The 21,611-nt window shown below is 47.6% G+C and overlaps 2 protein-coding genes across 3 annotated transcripts in view; one reads left to right on the plus strand and one right to left on the minus strand.

Moving 5' to 3' along the window:
* Positions 1–604: 604 nt before the first annotated feature.
* Positions 605–16,608, minus strand: LOC137563666 (vimentin-like). 2 transcript variants are annotated; one of them, XM_068276394.1, is made up of 4 exons: positions 16,534–16,608; positions 9,880–10,342; positions 4,349–5,014; positions 605–1,216 (listed from the first exon to the last, which is right to left on the minus strand). In XM_068276394.1, the coding sequence occupies exons 2-4, from the start codon at positions 10,316–10,318 to the stop codon at positions 1,197–1,199; spliced, it is 1,125 nt and encodes a 374-aa protein (XP_068132495.1). In that variant the 5' UTR covers positions 10,319–10,342; positions 16,534–16,608; the 3' UTR covers positions 605–1,196. The 2 variants fall into 2 exon arrangements, with proteins under 2 accessions (XP_068132495.1, XP_068132486.1); XM_068276385.1 differs by lacking the exon at positions 16,534–16,608 and having other exon boundaries at positions 9,880–10,414.
* MFSD10 (major facilitator superfamily domain containing 10) overlaps positions 16,495–21,611 on the plus strand; it is an 82,904-nt gene continuing 77,787 nt past the window's right edge. Inside the window, exon 1 of the mRNA XM_068276371.1 lies at positions 16,495–16,559. The gene's annotated coding sequence lies outside the window, so the exon portion shown is untranslated. The remainder of the gene's footprint in view (positions 16,560–21,611) is intronic.

Consider the following 21,611-nt stretch of genomic DNA (forward strand, 5'->3'; position numbering starts at 1 on the left):
TACTCGTTCATAATCGATTGTGTCCACCAATGGAGATTATTTACAACCAATCCGATCAGAATTTCTGATCGCTCGAACGATTTTTCACTAGAAATTGGACTGTTAGTGGCCAGCTTAAAACTGATGCTGGTCAGCCTCCTTGCTCGCTACACAGTTTTTTTTGAAGTTGGACAGAGCAACTGCCATTTCTAAGTGCTTTTGAAAATAAATAAATCCCAGAGAATCCCCCCATGAAGAGATGGAGTAGTCCAAAACCTGTCGCTTCTGTCAGATTTCTACTACCTACTGTAAGTGACAGCAACATAGGAGAAAAGTAATTTATGGCTCATTTCACTCTGGAAAGAATGAACTTTTTTGTTTATGCTTGCACATATTTTAAATTTAAAAAATTTTTCGCCATAGTGCCCCATTAATAGAGCAATATTTAACATTTAATGATGCATAAAAGTTATAGTTTTTGGAAAATGAAGTCAAACAGCTGATGTATCGGTTCATATAGCTTCAGTGACTTACAGCTACTTGCTTGCTCCTAGCCAGTCTGAACCACTCCCCCTTTGGTCACATGGGCCATTCAGGAGGGAAGGTGATTGCTCTATCAGCGGCAGCCACGCCTCCCTGCTGACTGACAGCATATTATGAAGCTCCCTGGGAGGGGATGAATGACCAGGCAGCTTGGGGTCTGTTGAAAGGTTACGAACCTGCAACAGCACATATTTTCCTCTTTAACAAAACAAACAAACAAAAAAGCTTGCAGTTTTTGCAATTTTTTTAAGTTTGTTTCTTGAAGAAAACTTTTAATTGCACAATTAATATATAATACTGTTTTATTAAATGCTCACACACAGAACTATACCTGTATTTGCCCTTAACAAAAAGAAACTTCTGCCATGTTTTATATTGTGTTGAAGGATAACATGATTGTCCATGAAGCTGTAATACAAATAATCTTATGGAGTCCTCCTTCAGACCAGCCAGGCGGATCTTCATGAAAAGGCAGACTTGTGTACAGAGAGCAGCAGCTTCCATCTGAGGCGTGCTATGCAGGTGTAGTGATTGCCTTTAGGAGGCACCCCGCACAGGACACATGGAGAGAGTAGTGCATGCAGGCCCGGTCATGTGACTGAAGCAGCTTGTGATCCTCAGAGCTTGTCATGTACCCACTCATTGGCTCCAGCCGTCTCTCCATCCGGCCACACTTATGGTTTGTCACCTCGGGCTTGTAAACACAAGAAAAAGAGTTACGGTTCACACATGGTCACTGACTGGTGTTGTGTAATTTAGCAAATAAATATGTGATGAACTCACAATTTGATCAATGCTGGTTATTCAGCTACTTGGTACTCAATTGTCAGTTTTTGAAAATGATTTGCCCTCTGCAAAGTTTTATATATAGAGCAAATTCCAGTTCCGAAGTAAGCAGAAGTTATGTATTAATGTACACCTGAACTGAGACTGGTATGGGGGCTGCTATATTTCCTTTCAAACTATACCATTTGCCTCTCATCCTACTGATCTCTTTGGCTGCAGTAGTGTCTGAATCGCACACCTGAAACAAGCAAGTGGGTCTGTGACTTAGGGCCCTGATGCATTGGAGAGCATTTGGTGGGCTGGGTTTTTTTTGTTTGTTTGTTTGTTTTAATGCTTCCATTGACTTACAAAATCACAATCCTGGCAATTGTATTGCAATTTGTCTGTGATTTTAATGGAAGTAAATGGAAGCATTTTTTAAAAAACAAAAATGACTCCAAAACGCTGTCGGGTTTGTCAGAGCCCTCAGAGACAGGAAGATACTCAGAATATTGAATACTCAGAATATCAGTTGCAGAGCGCTGAAAAGTCATTTCAAACAGAAGATGAAAAATGATCTCCTAGGAGAAAACTTATGTCTAGTACACACCAGGCAATTTTCTTGTCAGATCGGTAGGTTGATTTGATTATTTCCGATAGGTCCGATCGATATCTGGCTGGATGGTGTACTAGTTTAGACCAGGGTATGAATCCTGGCTGGGGTCACTACCTATTCAGTAAAAAGTTCTTGGGCAAGACTTCCTAACACTGCAGGGTGGCCTCTTGGGCGGGCCCTTAGTGGCTGCAGCTCTTGAGCGCTTTGAGTCGCACAGGAGAAAAGCCCTATACAAATGTTAGGATTATTATGGGATTAGGATTATTTTCCTATTACTTCTGGTTAAAATCGGATCTGTCAGAAATTGTGTCGACCCGTCGATCTGATAGGAAATTGCATGGTGTGTACCGGGTAGCATTAGGAGAAGAAATAAACTGAATAAAAGCCCCGGGCTCAGTAGGAAAACCAGGCAATCTGCGCGCTTCAATTTTGTATTACTGTTTGTTCACTTCCTGATGCAAGTTATAACTGAGAGCAACCAATTAGAGGACCACAATCGCAAAAAAAAGTAGGCAGTTAAAATCTGACAGAACCGACAGGTTTTGGGCCAGTCCATCTCCTCATGTGGGATTCCCAGGGTTTTCTTTGTTTTCAACAGCATTTCCTAAACAGCAGTTTAACTGGCAGAATAGTAAGATACCAGCCAGCCTCCCTACACTCGCCTGCACACTATTTTGTCAGTAAGGGCCCGTTCACACTTAGAATCGCAGAACGCCGGCTTGCGGGAGTGATTTTCCCGCGATTATCGCGGAAAAATCACTAGACACTGCGGCGGTTTTGGAGCGCTAATCACGATCGCTAATCGCGGAATGCTCGTCGCCGGCAAACCGCTGCATGCAGCACGGTTGCGGTTATCGCTAACCGCAACCGCGGCAGTGAGAACACTGCCACTCGCTAGATTGTGTAGCGGTTTTTGCAGAAGCGCTAGCGGTTTGCCGTAAGTGGGAATCATGCGATTCCCGCTCAGGTGAGAACGGGCCCTTAGACTTTGCAACTGCTGTTCAGGAAATGCTGTTGAAAATAAAAAAAATCCTAGGAATCCCCCATGAGCAGATGGACTGGCCCAAAACCTGTCAGATTTTAACTGCCTAAATTTTTCACAATAGTGGTCCTTTAAGTGTGAAAGGACCCTTAGTTGGGTCGGATTGGATGGTAGCATTTCCAAGCTTTGAAGTGATCTTTTAACTTCTCTGCAACCGCTCCACGCCCACGTGCGTGGCCGCGGCGGCAGCCCCAGGACCGCCTAACGTCAATTGACATCAAGTCCTGAGGCTCTGTTTTGCAGCAGATCGCGCGCAGGCTGCGCACGCATCTCCTGCTTGGGGGGCGGAGCTCTGCCCCGCCTTCAGTCTCCGAGCAGCGATTGCCGCTCGGGAGACTGTAAGACAGCGAAACCGCCATCTTTACATATAGTACAGCGCTGCGATCACCAGCAGCGCTGTACTGGGGACAGCCGTGTGACACGGCTGTTTCCCTGGGGCACTAGAGAGCGATCGGCTCTCATAGGCAGAAGCCTATGACAGCCGATCGCCAGGATTGGCCGGCTGGAGGAGGGAGGGGTTTGTTAAAAAAAAAAAAAAGACAAACAGTAAAAAATGACACAAAAAAATAAATAAACAACTGGGGGGCGATCAGACCCCACCAACAGAGAGCTCTGTTGGTGGGGGGGAAAGGGGGGGATCACTCGTGTGCTGTGTTGTGCGGCCCTGCAGCTTGGCCTTATAGCTGCAGTGGCCATTTTAGCAAATATTAGCCTGGTCTTTAGGGGGGTTTACCACTGTGGTCCTCAAGTGGTTACCTTTGTCCCACAAATGCTCAATGGGATTGATGTCAGGGGACAATTGCCATAGGCTTTCATTAGCGTAGTGTTTTTTGAAATCACTGGCGATTCCTAGACAGCACAACTTGCTTCTGAAACAGCTCTAGTGGGCTTCAGGCCTATCCTCAAGATTGTTCACAGCAAAACAAAACCAGGAACCATCCCAACAAATCCTAATGTACTGCTTTGATACAGGCAACTGTAAAAAATATTTGCAAGTGATCAGTTATACTGGTACAGTAGAAAATCATGTAGCAAATCCTTATCTATCATGTAGAAAATGTGGTTTTGTATTTGTGCTCATCTTTATTTCTAGATCAGTATGAGGCCCTCGGCTCACTACAAGCTCTTTTCACTGTTTGTGATTGTGATTAAGCACTGCGATTTTCGGTGAGAATACCGGAGCAATCAGAAGGAATGCGATTTGACCCCTGCATTCCTGCAATGCGATCTCTCCACGATAGCTCCAACATGGCTGCATGCAGCGCTTTTGCAAATGCGACATTGCAGTAGCACCACTTGCAAAGGGTTCCAATGTTAATCACCCGTGATAGGCAAGCATTAAAAAAGCGCTCATAGTGGGCCCCAGGCCTTAGAATGCCCAATCCTTTAACTTTTGTTATTACCTTCATTTTCTGGTTGAATGCCAAGCCTCTGCTCTTCTCCTTCCAGTAGCTTCCTGTAAACCGCAATCTCAGCATCCAGTTTGAGCTTGATGTTCAGCAGGTCTTGGTAATCTTGCAGGTATCGTGCCAAGTCGGATTTTGTCTGTAGGAGTTGATCTTCCAGCCTTGCGATGATGGACTGCAGAGAAGCTACTTCCTCCAGGTGTCTGGTTTGCAGGTCATCCAGCTGCCTCTGCAAGGCTTCATTACGTGCCCTCAGCCCATCTATTTGGTTCTGTAGATCAGACACCTGAGAGCTATACTTGGTAATATCTTCCTTGATGGTATTGATCTTACCTTCATTCTTGACCAACTGAGTCTTCGCAGAAGTGAGTTTGGTTTTGTACCATTTCTCTGCCTCTTGGATATTTTTGGCAGCGGCCTGTTCAATCTCAAGGCGAAAGGCCTTAAGGGCGGCTGCCAGATCTGGCCGAGAACTGTCTACCTCCAGGCTCACCTTAGATTCCTCTATTTGCTTCATTAAATCAGCAACTTCTTCATCGTGAAGCTTCTTGAGGAACTCAATCTCATCAACCAGCTCTTCAACTCTCTTCTCCAGCTCCAGCTTCTGCACAGTGGCATCATCCACATCCTGACGGAACTCCCTCAAGATTTCCTCAGCTGCATCTGGAAAAGTAGATAAAGATTAACATGCTTAACTTTTTCTTATAACTTACATTTAGAATTATTTTAAAGGACACCTGACCTGCGGCAAAGCTATCAAAGGTAAGTACTGAGGAATGTTCATGGTGGATCCATGGAACTTTGTACGTTGTCCATTCATCTCCTTGATATGCTACGAATAAGCCGGCTTACTACAATGTTTCCTCCTATTGCCCCTTCTATTCCCTCCTCTTTCCGCACCCCATTATCTCCCCTTAAGGGGCACCTGAACTGTACGAATATGGAGGCTACCACATTTATCTCCTTTTGAACAATACCGGTTGCCCAGTTGTCCTGCTGATCACCTGCCACCTGTACTTTTAGCCAAAGAACCTGAACTAGCATGCAGATAAGATGTTTCTGACTGAAGTCTGACTGGATTATGCTTGTTTCAGGTGTGTCATCCAGACACTACTGCAGCCAAATAAATCAGCTGAACGCCAAGTAACTGGTATTGTTTAAAAGGAAATAAACATGTCAGCCTCTGTATCCCTCCTAGTTTAGGTGTGCCTTAAGGCCTCTTTCACACCAAGATGTTGCGTTTTAGGGGACGTTAAGGTTGCATAACGTGCCCCTAAGGCAATGCATGGTAGTGTTGAAGTTGGACGTCAGATTGAGCCGCGTTATGAGGCTCTTGGTGCTATCCTGGGAAGTCCGGATCTTTTCAATTATTCGGATGATTCGAATCAGGTCATTGAAAAGATCCAGATCTTTGAACCAAATCTTTGAATCATTTTACTAGGGAAGCAGGGGGTGCAGCAGAGTGAGAGGTGCAGGATAATGAAGGTACATTGAGGGTGCTAATGGGGAAGGGAGAGATGCAGCAGGAAGATTGTGCTTGTGCACAGAAGCTGCAGTTCCTGTTTCTTCCAGACATCCACTGTGAACCGAATCCTTCATTGAGATGATCCGGATGATTCGACTCACAAAAAAGATCCGGATCAAAGATCCGAATCGTTCATGATCTAGACAACACTACAGTGCATTGAATATTAATTAGCCATGTGGCTAGGAACAATAGCGGACTCTCCCCTTACTGAGCATGTGCAAACAGTCTAACGCAGCTAAAACCCCACATAACGCACAGCATGCTGCACTTCCTTTGAATGTGCAGCGTTACACTATAACGCAACGTGGGCACTTTGAACAGCCCATTGATTTTTGTGAATTGGGCTGCGTTACAGGCTGCTCTAACGTGCGCCTGTAACGCCCCACTGTGAAAGCAGCCTAAAGGAGGGAATATCACAGCAAGCCTGCTTCTTCCTGTCCAAAAATTTGACTTTACCCAAAACAGTGGCCCACCAACAGTGCATGTTTTGTAGGAAACCACACACATTCACAGGTGGGGTAATTAGTGTCTCATCAGAGCTGATTAACTACCTCTGTGGGTTTTTACAAACCATGCGCTGTTGGTGGGCCTGAGTTGGGAAACTCTGCTTTAAAGCACTCCATTAAAGGGAGTCCGAAGCCAAACTATAAAAAACAGATACCGAAGAAGAGGGAAGGCTCTGGGTCCTGTAGAGCCTTCCAACTTTCTAACGTTCCCCGCGTTCCAGTGCTGGCTCCCCAGTTCCTTTTATGGTCAGATCTTTCCGATGGGCCGGAGAATGCTCTCTGACACTGCCTGAGGCTTTGGAAGTCTTCGGGAGCCCTGTACAGAGCAGCACGTCTTCAGAAGTACTTGAGCTCCCCAAGACTTCCTAAGCCTCCCGCAGCGGTGGATTTGACCGGGCAAGCCAGCGCTGGAAGGAGCCGACTGTAAGGCTGCTTTCACAGTAAGACGTTACAGGCGTATGTTAGTGCAGCCTGTAACGCTCCCCAACGCACAGCAATGTAACTGCAATGGGCTGTTCACAGTGCCCACCTTGCGTTACATTGTAACGCTGCACGTCAATCTTAGGGCCTGTACACACTGAAAAACGCAGGCAAAAACGCAAGCGCATGCGTTTTTAAAGTGCCTGTAGTTTTAAAAACGCATGCGCTTTTGCCTGCGTTTTTTGTGCGTTTGCGTTTTTCTTGTAATTGCTGATTGGCTAAAGAATCCTTTGTTTTTTTTCTAGTTTACATTTCAACAGGAATCAGGAGATTGCAGAGTCTTCTGGGATACTGACTTCTAAAAAACGCAGGCAAAAACGCAAGCGCATGCGTTTTTAATGCGTTTTTCATGCGCTGCGCTTAAAAAAAGCGCAGCAGGCACTGCGTTTGCGTTTTTTTAAAAACGCATCGCACCAGTGTGTACAAGTCATCACGATTTTCATTCTTTTTCAAAAGACCTTGCGTTTTTAAAAACGCATGCGTTTTTAAAAACGCAACGCAAGCGCAGCAGTGTGTACAGGCCCTAAGGGTGCAGCATGCTATAGCGTCAGAGCGGCTTTGCCGCGTTAGCCTGCTTGCACAGGCGCAGTGATTAGGCACATGGCTAATTAATATTCACTGCACTGTGCTGACGTCACTGGCGGGACCCCGTGATGCGGAGTGTTCCGCTCACGTGGTCTCCACCAGCGCATGCGTACTATAGTACGCATCACGGACGCATCAAAGAGCCGCTTAACGCGGCTCTTTGCTAACGTCCTCTGCCACCACCACCATGCGTTGCGTTAGGTGCACGTTATGCGACCTTAACATAGCACCTAACGCAACGTCTTAGTGTGTAAGTAGCCTAACATACAGCATGCAGCACTTTGTTTAAACGTGCTGCGTTACTATGTAACGCAACATGTGCACTGTGAACATCAACATTGATTTTACAGTGCTGTGAGTTAGGCTGCGTTACTGGCTGCTGTAACGTGGGACTTTAATGTCCCACTGTGAAACCAGCCTTAAGGCACTGCATGCTGTGTGTTACCCCAACCGCAATTAATGTTATGCAATTATATTGTGTGTTGCGATGCTACTCAACGGAAATAGGGGGTTGAGTCACAAAGCTTACTCATTTTTCACCTTAAAGAGGACTTGAACTTTTGTACAGGGCACAAGGAAAACAGAGAGAAATGCACCCAGTGTGGTTTTAGAGAGAAGAGCGTGTCTATTCCCCCCTCATCTGCAAGTAATCACAAGTGTAATATGATCTCTTAGCTGTATCAGCCTATTGAAATAAACATGTGAGGGTACACCTCCTTTCACAATTCAATCCGTGCACCATCCGACAGAAACAGGATCCGCAATCTCAAAAACAATAGATGACCAGCACAGAAAGACTTGTAAGTTCTTTTTATTCACTTCAGCTAGTGAACAAAGGTCATCAGATGTATTTATAGCTCTCACATATAGCTCTCCATGCTGCCAAAGGCAGTGTGTCCACTACCAGATGGAATGGGGAGTGTTACACAGCGGCATGGTTCCAAGTACAACGGACTGTCGCTGTTTCGGACTGTGCCTCCGTCCTTTGTCAAGTGCATTGCATGGAGAGCTATGTACAAACTATAATTACATCTGATGGCTGATATGGATGTTGGCTTACCTTTGTTCACTAGCTGAAGTGAATAAAAAGAACTTACAAATTTTCCAGTGCTGGTCATGTATTGTTTTTGAGCTGTATTAGCCTAGAAATTTGTCAGTCCTGGACAGACACAGATAATATGTAAACACAGGGTGTTAACCCTTTGTCTGCTTCCAAGCATAAACATGCTGTGTTTACAAATTAGCTGCTCTGCCGAGGCAGCCAGCGAACACAGCTGAGAGATCAAATTACAGTTGTGATTAGTCACAGATGAGGGGGGAATTAAGCAAAACTCTCTATATATATGTAGGGTGCATTTCTCTATGTTTTCCATTGGTCCTGTGCGAAAATTCAGGTTCACTTTAAGCTGGTCATACCCAGGGTGATTACAGCCCGATATAGCAAGCCAATCGATCTCCCTCTCTAATCAGATTGGAGAGTGATTGGTTCTTACCCTACATGGCACACTCAGTCTCAAAGCTTTTTGCAGAAACCTGACGGGTATCGATTGTATGGCAAGTATGGCACTGCTGGATGAAGTGTAATCCCCCGATGCTCCTCCACATTCACTTCCACTCCACCCTGCCCACCTGCATGGAAATTTTCCAACATATCCCATCACACTCTTGATTAATAAATTGCCCGAACTCAGGCGAGAGTGACTTGACCGGATATGTTGGGAGCAATAGGGGACTGGCAGATCGGATTCCAAGTAATGGAATCTGCTGGAAAAACCAATACATGCTCAGTTTTAATGACTAGCACCCAATGCGTTGTTGAAGTGGTAAAGGTGACCATACACTTATAGATTTGCAGCAGATTCGACAATCAGAACGATTTCTGTCAGATGCCTGTCAAGTCAAATCTGACAGGAATCTATCTGATGTGTGCCACACACTAGGAACAGATTTCTAATAGATTTCAGAATTAAATCTATTGGAAATCAATCTAAATGCATTATTGGACCATTAGATGCAATGCAACTCTATGAGCCATCGATCTGCTACCAGCAGCAGCAGATCAACCTAGATCAGTGATGACTAACCTTGGCACTCCAGCTGTGGTGGAACTATAAGTCCCATGAGGCATTGCAATACTCTGACAGCTCTAAGCATAACTCGGGGAGGCAGAGGCATGATGGGATTTGTAGTTTTGTCTCAGCTGAAGTGCCAAGGTTAGCCATCACTGACCAAGATTTTCCATCCTATCAGATAGATCAAATCTATCGAAATCGATTGAATTCGGCCGCAAATCGATCGATCAGGGAATTCGATAGAATCAAATTCTGATCAATCGATGGATTCTATAGAATCGATTCATCAATTGATGGCTGAAATCGACCACTGTAAGGGCCCCTTAATACTCATACAGTTGTACTTGAGCTCCTCACCTTTCAGAAACAGTTCCTCATCGCTCTTTGTATTCCAGATGTCAATCTCTTCCTCCAGGTTTCCCCTCTCAATGTCGGCTGCATTCTTTTCTCTGTTCAACTTCTCAATCTCGTCCTTGAGGTCCTTGAACTGTTTCTCATACTCATCCGATATGCTTGGTCCTTTTTCCTTCAAACGTCTGGTCAATTCATCGATCTCGTCTCTCAGGGCTTTATTCTTCTGCTCCAGCGATTGGACCTTGTCTATGTAACCAGCGAAGCGGTTGTTCACTTGCTGGAGCTCCTCCTTCTCATTTGGCCGGTAGACGTAGACCTTTGTGGTGACTTCTTCTTGCACTTCCTTAGGCCTAGCATAACATTCAGCAGATGCACTGGAACCTCCAGTCCTGCTGGACTCATTCACGGTCGTGGTCTTTTGGGTATAGGATGAGCCTTTCATTATGGATGGTTAGTTGGTGTAGATCTTTAGAAAAAAAAAAGTGGACTTGAGATAACTCCAGCCAAGCTTATATATGGGATACTGGAATGTGACAGATACCCTGTAGCTGTACAGATGTAATCTATGGTCTCAATTAAGCAGCTTCTTTGAGAGCAGGATTGGGTTTCCTGGGGAAAGCTCTTAAGTAATTACATTCTCAAGAGTTTTACGACTTAGTGCTACATATCTAACATTATATAACTCTAGCTCTAGCCCCACTGATCATCTTCTCTGTACAGGAAACATTTACTGGATAGTAAACTGATGAGAGCATGATTAAAGAGTTCCTATGTTGAGGTAAATGTGGGGTGGTCGGGGATGGGGGGGGGGGGCAATACCAGTTGCCTGGCAGTCCTGCTGATCTCTTTGGCTGTGGTAGTGTCTGAATCATACACCAAAAACAAGCATGTAGCTAATCTTGTCAGACTTCAGTCAGAAACATCTGATCTGGATATGTTTTTTCAAGGTCTATGGCTGAAAGTAGCCATACATCAGATGACTTGGCGGCCGATCAACCATCCGATTCAATTACGATAATCGAATCAGATAAAAATCAGTGCTGCCAAGTGCATGCCGACCGACAATGCGATCAATTTCAGGCCGAAATTGGTCACATAAGTCGATTGCACATGCTGCAAGATGTTGGGCCGACTTGCTCGATCAGGTGCGTGGAGGTAATGGCGTGCGATTTCGGGATGATCGACAAATGCGACGAAACCCCCAGCGCTGTCCCCCCTAATGCTAAGTGTCCTCCCCGGTGCCCAGTGCATGTTATACATTACAATCCCGCTGCCTCTGCTTGTCCCCGCAGGCATAGATCCTCTTCACCTTTATGTAAACATTCATGGAATAACACAGCGCCAAGACTGATGATGTTATATGCTTGCATATGCTTCCATCCACCTCCAGAGATATGCTCCTTTATTCTGCAGTCCTACCGTGCAACTGAATGCACTCAAAAAAAGGAAGCAGGGAGAAGTTTCTCTCAGTGGAAATAAAACCAATCTTTTTATTTAAAACACGACACAGTAGGCACAAATCAAACACTCACATCAGGAGGGTCCTATGCCTCTATAGGACCCTCTCCTGGAAACCTCGCTTCCCACCCTTGTGGTACTCTGAGCCAGAAAACCAATCAGTGGTGTCAGTGGTGCCCGGCCCGCTCTCGTCCAGGGTTCACACTGGAGACAGGTGTTTTCAGAATCAGAAAAGCAAGATAAATTCTCCCCTCCCCTATCTTTCCTTATAGTTTTGGTTTTGGAGAACATGATTTTAGATGACATAAGGAAAGGAAACCCCTTGGGCGTAGCAATAGCCATAGCAGCCATAGCAACGGCTATGGGGCCCAAGTGGTAATGTATTCACTATTTATTTTCCTGTTTTTCTCCACGCTCTGACTTTATCTCAGGGCCCATAGACTGTTTGCAGTGTACATTGCATAGGAATGTACATTGGCAGGTCAACTTATATCTTATAGGATAGGGGCAGATGGAATTGCTCTTGAGTGCCTAGGTCTAAGGGCCCCATCAAAATTCTGCTATGGGGCCCCATAATCTCTAGCTAGGTCTCTGGCTGGGAATTGAATAGTCACACTTGTCAGGATGATTTCCTGTGACTCATACTGATAGAAGTTCAGTTCTCAAATGTTTTCATTTCATACCTCTGTGCAGCTTTACTAACAAATTATACAGCATGAAAGAACATACTACAATGACCTTTAAAGAGGAACTGTATTGAAAATAACATAATGAATAGAATTGCTTATTTTTCCCACATTGGCCTCAATTCACTTAGCAGTTTAGACTAATCTACAGATGGTTTTTAGTCTACGGATGGTTTGGTGTAATGTTTTTAGACCTGTTTTTAGACCTGGTCTAACATTCAGTAATTACACAATTCACAAAGGAAAACAAGGAGTAACCAGGCCCAATTTTTCTGACAGAGATTAGACCAGCTGATTTCTGTCGGTAAAGTAATTCTGTGAGGCATTTTAGATGTGAGGATGGAACCTTTTGAATTAATTATGTAGGAGTTTAATTGTATCCAGAGGAGAGCTCATCAGAGGAGAAGGATGTCAGTCATAGCTACTTGTTTGTGAATTGCATATTTTGATCATTTCCCCGGCTTTACCCACCTAACTACCAAATGGTTTAGACCAGGTCTAAAAACAGGTCTAAAAAATTTGGTAATAGTGAATTCCCCTTTGATGCAACTGACCAAACCATCAGTAGACTAAAAACCATCAGTAGACTGGTCTAAATTGCTTAGTGAATTGAGGCCAAAGTAACAAGGTTGATGGACAGCAAACTGTCAGGACCTTGGCCCTGACATCGCACTGTGGGAAGGGATTCATCACAGCTATTGACTGGGATGAAGTTCAATCTTTGGTTAAAGTTCCTCTTTAATACAGCATTCTCAAGCAAACCATAGACTGCATAAGGTGTGTTTCTAGAATGCGTCTGCTTATCATATATGAACAGAATCAGAAAGATATACGTAGTGTGGAATGGATTGGTTCACATGAATCTGGTTTCACATGAAGAGACATCACTGTGTCAACTAAACTTCAAGTAAATAATGAATATGTTCACTGGATAAGTAGTGAGTCCCATCTGTAGAGGTCCCTTGGACCTCTAACTCAGTGGGTGCGACGTTAAAGAGGAACTGTAACCAAGGATTGAACGTCATCTCAATCAGTACATGATACTCCCTTTCCCCATGAGACATTTTTACCTTTTTTCAAATAGATCATCAAGGGGGTCTGTGTGGCTGATATTGTGGTGAAACCCCTCCCACAGTGTGATGTCACTTCGCCTAATGGGCGGACCGGCCCTGCTCATATGCATATAAATATCTATAAAAAACAACTTTTTAACCTATTGCATTGTTAGGGGGTGTGGTTATAGATAATGGCAGTTGATGCTGTCTGTTTCATTTTCTTGTCTACCAGTAGTAAAGATGATTATGTGCAGGCTGATTGTGGATCAAACAATATGAACAAATGACATGGAGAATATTTGTCCATCTGTCTTTTGATTTCTCACTATGCAATGTATTGATGTATTTTTCCCCCTATTCACTATAGTTCCTCTGTAAAGGAAACCAGAGATAAACTTAATTAAAAGATTTATACATACCTGGGGCTTCCTCCAGCCCCATTCGTACAGATCGCTCCCACACCCCCGTCCGTAGTCTTCTCCCTCTTCTGCACCGAGTCCTGTAAGTTCTGCAGGCACGGCCAGTCAGACGCAAGCGCAGTGCGGTCTCTCCTGCAGAGAATAGTACTGCGCAGACGCCCTCGCTCAGACTGGTGGCGACTGGCCGAATTAACGGGACCCGGTGCAGAAGAGGGAGAAGACTGAGGATGGCGGGGTGGGAGTGATACATGCGGATGGGGCTGTTGGAAGCCCCAGGTATGTATAATGATACTAGTGATATATATAGTGATACTACTGATAAGAAGCAATGATGGTAGATACGAAGTATGTTTCCACCGTAATGGAACCTACTTTGATATTGTATGTATTGGGAAGGTGCATGTTGAAAAGCTTGAAAGGCTTTTGCTTGGTGTGAAGAAAGCGGCTTAATTTCCAGGTTAGGTCAAGGCCTAGTAAACCGCTAGGTTCCACAGGTTAGCTTAATCTTCAGTTCCTCTTCTTGGGCCATACAGGGACAGAGGGAGACAGATATGAGCTGCTGAAGGTACAGGGCTCACTGGTGTAGGTTTGGAACAGGGATTTTTCTCACCAGAAGGTCTACCTAAGCAGTCACAATGAAAGTGTCTTGGAGCGCCAGAATAAAAGCAGAGGTGCCAATATACACATCAACCACTTGCAGATTCAAACAGTCTGATCGAATCAGATGTCAATCAATTCTCCTTTAAAAGAAGACTGAAACGAGAGGGATATGGAGGCTGTCTTATTTATTTCCTTTTAAGAAATACCAATTGCCTGGCTAGCCTGTTGATCCTCTGCTTCTAATGCTTTTAGCCATAGACCCTGAACAAGCATGCAGCAGATGAGATGTTTCTGACATTGTTGTCAGATCTGACTGGATTAGCTGCATGTTTGATTCTGGTGTGATTCAGACACTACTGCAGCCAAATAGATCAGCAGGGCTGCCAGGCAACTGGTATTGTTTAAAAGGAAATAAATACAGTAGCCTTCATGTTCCTCTTATTACAGTTGTCCTTTAAATATTCGATCAATTGATTTTAAGTATAGATTGGACAGGGAGTACAATCTATGTTGATTGGGGGTGTGGCAGGAGCAGTGGTAGATCAATGGCCTATAGCAGGGGTCCCCAAATGTTTTGGGTCGGGGGCCGGGTCAACATACTTCAGACTGTTGGGGGGCCGGAGGATACATAAAATGATGTAGAAGTCTTTGCGTGCCAGACAGTGAAGCATACCCAGGTGACAACCTGCAGTGGACAGCAGTCACCTGATGTGGAATTTGATTGGAAATCAGGGAATTACTGCTTGTCTGGCTTCTATGTGGATGGGTGGCGCCAGCACTCCTATTCTATATATGGACCACCAATATTTAAAGATGTAGCTGACCCAGTGGCGGACATACGGCCGTGCCGCCGCACGAGGGCCCCTGAAGTTCCGTTGCTTCAGGGGCCTAGTAAGTATATATATATATATATATATATATATATATTTTATATATTTATTTTTTATTTATTTTTTCCCTGGGGGGCCCCGACTCCTATCCTCCCTCCCTCCCCTCGGGGGGCCACCCTCCCGGTATGCGCGGCGGGAGAGCGGCAAATAGAGGATGTCTCCAGGGCTCCAGGCAGGTGCTAGAGGCTCAGCTGCCGCTTGGTCTCCGATGTCTCCAACTCTATATACGGCTCGCTGCTAAACCAGGAAGTAGCGAGCAGTATACAGAGTTGGAGACCAAGCGGCTGACCCTCTAGCGCCTGCCTGGAGCCCCGGAGACTTCCTGTATTTGCCGCTCTCCCGCCGCGCATATCGGGAGGGGGGCCCCCGAGGTGAGGAAGGGGGGGAGGATAGGAGTCGGGCCCCCCACCCGGATAGCTACCCACCCACCCGGCTACCTGCCCACCTACCTACCCACCCGGCTACCTAACCACCTACCCACCCGGCTACCTACCTACCTACTCACCCGACTACCTAACCACCAACCAGGCTTCCTACCTACCTACCCACCCGGCTACCTAACCACCTACCCACCCGGCTACCTACCCACCCACCAGGCTTCCTACCTACCCACCCGGCTACCTACCCACCCACCAGGCTTCCTACCTAACCACCCACCCGACTACCTAACCACCCACCCACCAGGCTACCTACCCACCCGGCTACCTACCTAACCACCCACCTGGCTACCTACCTAACCACCCACCCAGCTACCTACCTACCTGGCTAGTTACCAACCCACCCACCAGGCTACCTACCCACCCACCAGGCTGCCTACCTACCCACCCACCCACCAGGCTACCTACCTACCGGGCTAGTTACCAACCCACCCACCAGGCTAACCACCCACCAGGCTACCTACCTACCCACCCACCAGGCTACCTACCCACCCACCAGGCTACCTACCCACCCAGCCACCCACCAGGCTACCTACCCACCCAGCTAAGGCTACCTACCCACACACACCCACCAGACTTCCTACCTACCCGGCTACCTACCTACCTACCCACCCGGCTACCTACCTATCCACCCACACGGCTACCTACCTACGGGGCTAGTTACCAACCCACCCACCAGGCTACCCACCCACCAGGCTGCCTAGCTACCTACCCACCCACCCACCAGGCTACCTACCTACCGAGCTAGTTACCAACCCACCCACCAGGCTACCCACCCACCAGGCTACCTACCTACCGGGCTACCCACCCACCCAGGAACCTACCCACCCACCCAGGAACCTACCCACCCGGCTACCTACCCACCCACCAGGCTACCTACCTACCCACCCACCCACCCAAAGAGGGACTGTCTCTCCAAAAGAGGGACAGTTGGGAGCTATGGGTAAGCAGTGTAGATGACAGCAGGGAATAATGAGAAAGCTAGCAGTAGGGAGGATGAAGCACAGAAGCAGGGAGGTGCTGATGCTTGAGGAGAAGGAGGAGGAGGAGGAGATGGGGGCGGGTCTGCAGGAGTGGACAGGGAGGAGGAATCAGCCCTCCATATTACACACCGGGCTCTCTGTCATCAGGAAGACGGGTGAGTGCGGCGATACTCCGCCATAGACACGGGCATAGCGGGCAGGAGAAATGTGGGGGGAGGGCACACGTACAGGGACGGGACAGCTACAGGCAGTCGGGCTATCATCAGAGGGGGATGAGTGGGCGTCTGTACACTGCATTCTGGGAGAGTAACTCCCGAGGGCTGAAAAAGTTATAGAAGGGAAGGGAGAGCTGGAAGTGGCAGAGATCCCCCCTCCAGGTGTGTGCGGTGTGCCAGCCCGGGTGCGAGTGGTAGAGATCCCCCCTCCAGGTGTGTGCGGTGTGCCAGCCCGGGTGCGAGTGGTAGAGATCCCCCCTCCAGGTGTGTGCGGTGTGCCATCCCGGGGGCGAGTGGCAGAGATCCCCCCCCTCCTCCAGGTGTGTGCGGTGTGCCAGCGAAGGGGCGAGTGGCAGAGATCCCCCCCTCCAGGTGTGCGGTGTGCCAGCCCAGGGCGAGTGGCAGAGATCCCCCTCCAGGTGTGTGCGGGTTGCCAGCCCAGGGGTGAGTGGCAGAGATCCCCCCTCTAGGTGTGTGCGGTGTGCCAGCCCGGGGGCGAGTGGCAGAGATCCCCCCTCCAGGTGTGCCAACTGGGCACATACCAGCCTGGGGTGAGTGGCAGGTATTCCCTCTCCAGGTGTGTGTCAGGTGTGTGGGGGTGAGTGGCAGGTATTCCCCCTCAAGGTGTGTGCCAACCGGGCACATACCAGCCTGGGGTGAGTGGCAGGTATTCCCTCTCCAGGTGTGTGCCGTGTGCCAGCCAGGTACAGACCAGCCCGGGGTTGAGTGGCAGGTATTACCCCTCCAGGTGTGTGCAGTGTGCCAGCCGGGTACATTCCAGCCCGGGGTTGAGTGGCAGGTATTCCCTCTCCAGGTGTGTGCCACCCAGCCAGGTACAGACCAGCCCAGGGTTGAGTGGCAGGTATTCTACCCTCCAGGTGTGTGCCAGCCAGGTACAGACCAGCCCGGGGTTGAGTGGCAGGTATTCCCCCTCCAGGTGTGTGCCAGCCAGCCAGGTACAGACCAACCCGGGGTTGAGTGGCAGGTATTCCCCCTCAAGGTGTGTGCCAACCGGGCACATTTCAGCCTGGGGTGAGTGGCAGAGATTCCCCCTCCAGATGTGTGCCGTGTGCCAGCCAGGTACAGACCAGCCCGGGGGTGAGTGGCAGGGATTCCAAATCCAGGTGTGTGCAGTGTGCCAGCCGGTGTGGTAACATTTTTTGCAAGTTTATGAGGTTTTGCAACCAGGTGCAATAATTTGTTGACATATGTATCAGAAAGTGCAACCCAACTATTGACTTTAATGTATTAGCATCAAAAAATGCAACCTAACCCTATTCTCACACAGAACCCTCCTCTGGTGGGCAACTAATAACCCCCCTGGAGTAAAGCAATAACTCCCTGGCAGGAAACTAATAACCCCCCCCCCCCCCAGAGTGAACTAGTAATCCCCCCTGAAGGAAGCACATAACCCCCCTCCCCTAGTCAGCAATGAATAACCACCCCCTGGAGGGAAATAGACCCCGGCGGTCGATAAATCTTACAGCCAGGAAGAGTGAAAGATGGAGCGCATGCGAGTTGCAAAATCTTATAGGTGGCAAAATTTTCTATCACACCGGATACAGTCCAGCCCGGGGTTCAGGGGCAGGGATTCCCCCTCCAGGTGTGTGTGTGTGTGTGTGTGTGTGTGTGTGTGTGTGTGTGTGTGTGTGTGTGTGTGTGTGTGTGTGTGTGTGTGTGTGTGTGTGTGTGTGTGTGTGTGTGTGTGTGTGCCAGCTGGGTACAGACCAGCCCGGGGTTCAGGGGCAGGGATTACCCCTCCAGGTGTGTGTGTGTGTGCCAGCTGGGTACAGACCACCCCGGGGTTCAGGGGCAGGGATTCCCCGTCCAGGTGTGTGTGTGTGCCAGCTGGGTACAGACCAGCCCGGGGTTCAGGGGCAGGGATTCCCCCTCCAGGTGTGTGTGTGTGTGTGTGTGTGTGCCAGCTGGGTACAGACCAGCCCGGGGTTCAGGGACAGGGATTCCCCCTCCAGAGGTGTGTGTGTGTGTGTGTGTGTGTGTGTGTGTGTGTGTGTGTGTGTGTGTGTGTGTGTGTGTGTGTGTGTGTGTGTGTGTGTGTGTGTGTGCCAGCTGGGTACAGACCACCCCGGGGTTCAGGGGCAGGGATTCCCCGTCCAGGTGTGTGTGTGTGCCAGCTGGGTACAGACCAGCCCGGGGTTCAGGGGCAGGGATTCCCCCTCCAGGTGTGTGTGTGCCAGCTGGGTACAGACCAGCCCGGGGTTCAGGGACAGGGATTCCCCCTCCAGGTGTGGAAGTGTGCCAGCTGTGCTCAGACCAGCCCGGAGTCGAGTCGCAGGGATTCCCCTTCCAGGTGTGGGCGTGTGGCAGCCAGGTACAGACCAGCCTGGGGTTGAGTGGCAGGGATTCCCCTTCCAGGTGTGTGTGTGTGCCAGCTGGGTACAGACCAGCCTGGGGTTGAGTGGCAGGGATTCCCCTTCCAGGTGTGTGTGTGTGCCAGCTGGGTACAGACCAGCCCGGGGTTCAGGGACAGGGATTCCCCCTCCAGGTGTGTGTGTGTGTGTGTGCCAGCTGGGTACAGACCAGCCCGGGGTTCAGGGACAGGGATTCCCCCTCCAGGTGTGTGTGTGTGTGTGTGTGTGCCAGCTGGGTACAGACCAGCCTGGGGTTCAGGGGCAGGGATTCCCCCTCCAGGTGTGTGTGTGTGTGCCAGCTGGGTACAGACCACCCCGGGGTTCAGGGACAGGGATTCCCCCTCCAGGTGTGCGCGTGTGCCAGCTGTGCTCAGACCAGCCCGGGGTCGAGTCGCAGGGATTCCCCCTCCAGGTGTGGGAGTGTGCCAGCTGTGCTCAGACCAGCCCGGGGTCGAATCGCAGGGATTCCCCTTCCAGGTGTGTGCGGTGTGCCATCTGGATATAGACCAGCCCGGGGGTGAGAAGCTGCAGACTGATGCCTACTGTTCTCATCACTGCTCTGACATCCTGGCCAATGTCTATGTATGCCAGGCATAGACTGCCATTATTAGTACTTCCTTTTAATAGGACATTCAAATTAAGATAGGTGGTGAAAAAAAAAAAGAAAAAAAAGAAAAAAGAATGCGTTCAGTCCAGTGTTTTGTTTTTTTTTGTTGAGAATTTTGCCTATGTTTATGTCAATTTAATAATTAAAGTAGAATTTTACCTTTACAGAAGAAATGCACTCAGTACATCAAGTTTCCTGTGTATTGCTACCAGTAAGGCTTCCCCTCACTTCTGACCCTTGGGGCTTCCATGTTCCTCCATGGCGTAAAAGATGTTGCTCAAGTTAATCTCTTTTCATTCACATTGGATCCAATCCAATTCACTTTTCCTGCTTAGTTTTCTCGTGGGCAATATTTTCCACACGTGATTAAAAATGCATTTTAAGCCACCAGCAAGAAAAATCATTTTGGCAGTACTCTTTTTACCTACTTTTTGATATATTTTTTTTTTAATTGCAGAGCCCTGGAAACCTGTTTTAAACAGATGCGAAAAATTACCTCCTAGGAAAAAACTTAAAGAAAAATTTTATTGGATGGGGTCCATTATGTGGAATAATATATAAATTTGAGGATAAGCCAACTCCCCAACTTTCATCTCTGAAAATCCACAAAACATTGTGACCCACTGATAAGCCAACCCCCAAATGACCCCAAGCCCATTGAGGTCCCTATTATTATTATTATTATTATTATTATTATTAATAATAATATTATTATTAATACTATTATTATTTTTCATTTATAAAACAGTCATCTTCTGTAGCGCTTTACATAGTCCGTAGTCATGTCACTAATTGGCCTTCTGAACAGCTCACAATCTAACCTGCCTACCATCAGGGGCATAACTATACATCACAAGGCCCATCTTGCGAAACTATTAGGGTCTCCCCTTCCTACATTCAGGCCTCTCTACCCCTGGTGCTCTGTGGTGGTGGGGGGGGGGGGGGGGGCAAGCGCTGTTCCCCTCCTGTTCCCCCCTGGCTGGGTCCATTCTAATGCTAGGTACACACTATACAACTTACTGGCTAATTTGCCTGCCAGATCAATTATTTCCAACATGTCCGATTTGAATGTCGATTGATTTTTCGATTTTCCAAACGTTTTTAATTGTTTTCTCGATCTTTTTTTCAATCTATTTTTTTTTAAACGATCAAAAAATGATGGTAAGATCAAAAATTGATTGAAATTCAGATCGGACATGTTGCAAATGATTGATCTGGCAGGCAAGTCTTCCAGAAAATTGTATGGTGTGTACCTAGCATAATGCTGGGTACACACAATGCGTTTTTTCAGTCAATTTCCCATTCGATCGATTTTTGATTCATTTTTCCGCTCGATTCTCTTATATCAATTTCCATTCACTTCTATGAGAAATCGAGCATTAAAACAATCGAAAGTAATATCGGACATGACGGAAATTATCAATCGAACGCATCTATCGAAACGCAAAATCGCAACGTGTGTACCTAGCATAGGCCAGGACGTACCTCTTCCACCATTGGGTCTCTCCAGTGCTGCAGCTACGAGGTGTCCTCTGGTCTCTGCCTTCCTCCTGGTTATCAAGGTTACACGATTTCATGCGACATGCAGAGAAACTCAGACCAGGAGGAAGGCAGAGACCAGAGCACAACTAGTGGCTGCAGCGGGAGCGCCAGAGAGGTCCGCTGGTGGAAAAGGTAAGCAGCTGATCTCTGGATCTGGTCACAGCCAAGGGAGCATGAGAGGGAGACTCATGGTAGAGCCTATGCCGCTCCACCCACCCACCCCCTTTTCCCCCCGATCGCGCGGGGATGTACAGATTTGTGTAAACCACTTTAGCACCCAACATGCGTGCTTTGGATTTGCCTATTGGGCTGCCAGTATGCAGTGATGACAGACCTGACATCCTTTAAGGATGTCGAAAGTAAAGTTTAACAGTTTGAGCAAGCAGAAGTTATGTAATGTTTGTGATGCTTGAAAGCAGCCAAGTTCCTTCAGAGATAACGAGTTACTTCTGCCATGACTTCCTGATTCAG

Source organism: Hyperolius riggenbachi, chromosome 1 (genome assembly GCF_040937935.1).
Source record: "Hyperolius riggenbachi isolate aHypRig1 chromosome 1, aHypRig1.pri, whole genome shotgun sequence".
NCBI lineage: Eukaryota > Metazoa > Chordata > Amphibia > Anura > Hyperoliidae > Hyperolius > Hyperolius riggenbachi.

Coding starts and splice junctions, on each gene's coding strand:
- LOC137563666 (XM_068276394.1), bottom strand. CDS start 10,318: ATGAAAGGCTCATCCTATACCCAAAAGACCACGACCGTGAATGAGTCC. Junction 5,015..9,879: donor TGAGGAACTGTTTCTGAAAG/GTGAGGAGCTCA, acceptor CTACTTTTCCAG/ATGCAGCTGAGGAAATCTTG. Junction 1,217..4,348: donor CATTCAACCAGAAAATGAAG/GTAATAACAAAA, acceptor TGTGTTTACAAG/CCCGAGGTGACAAACCATAA.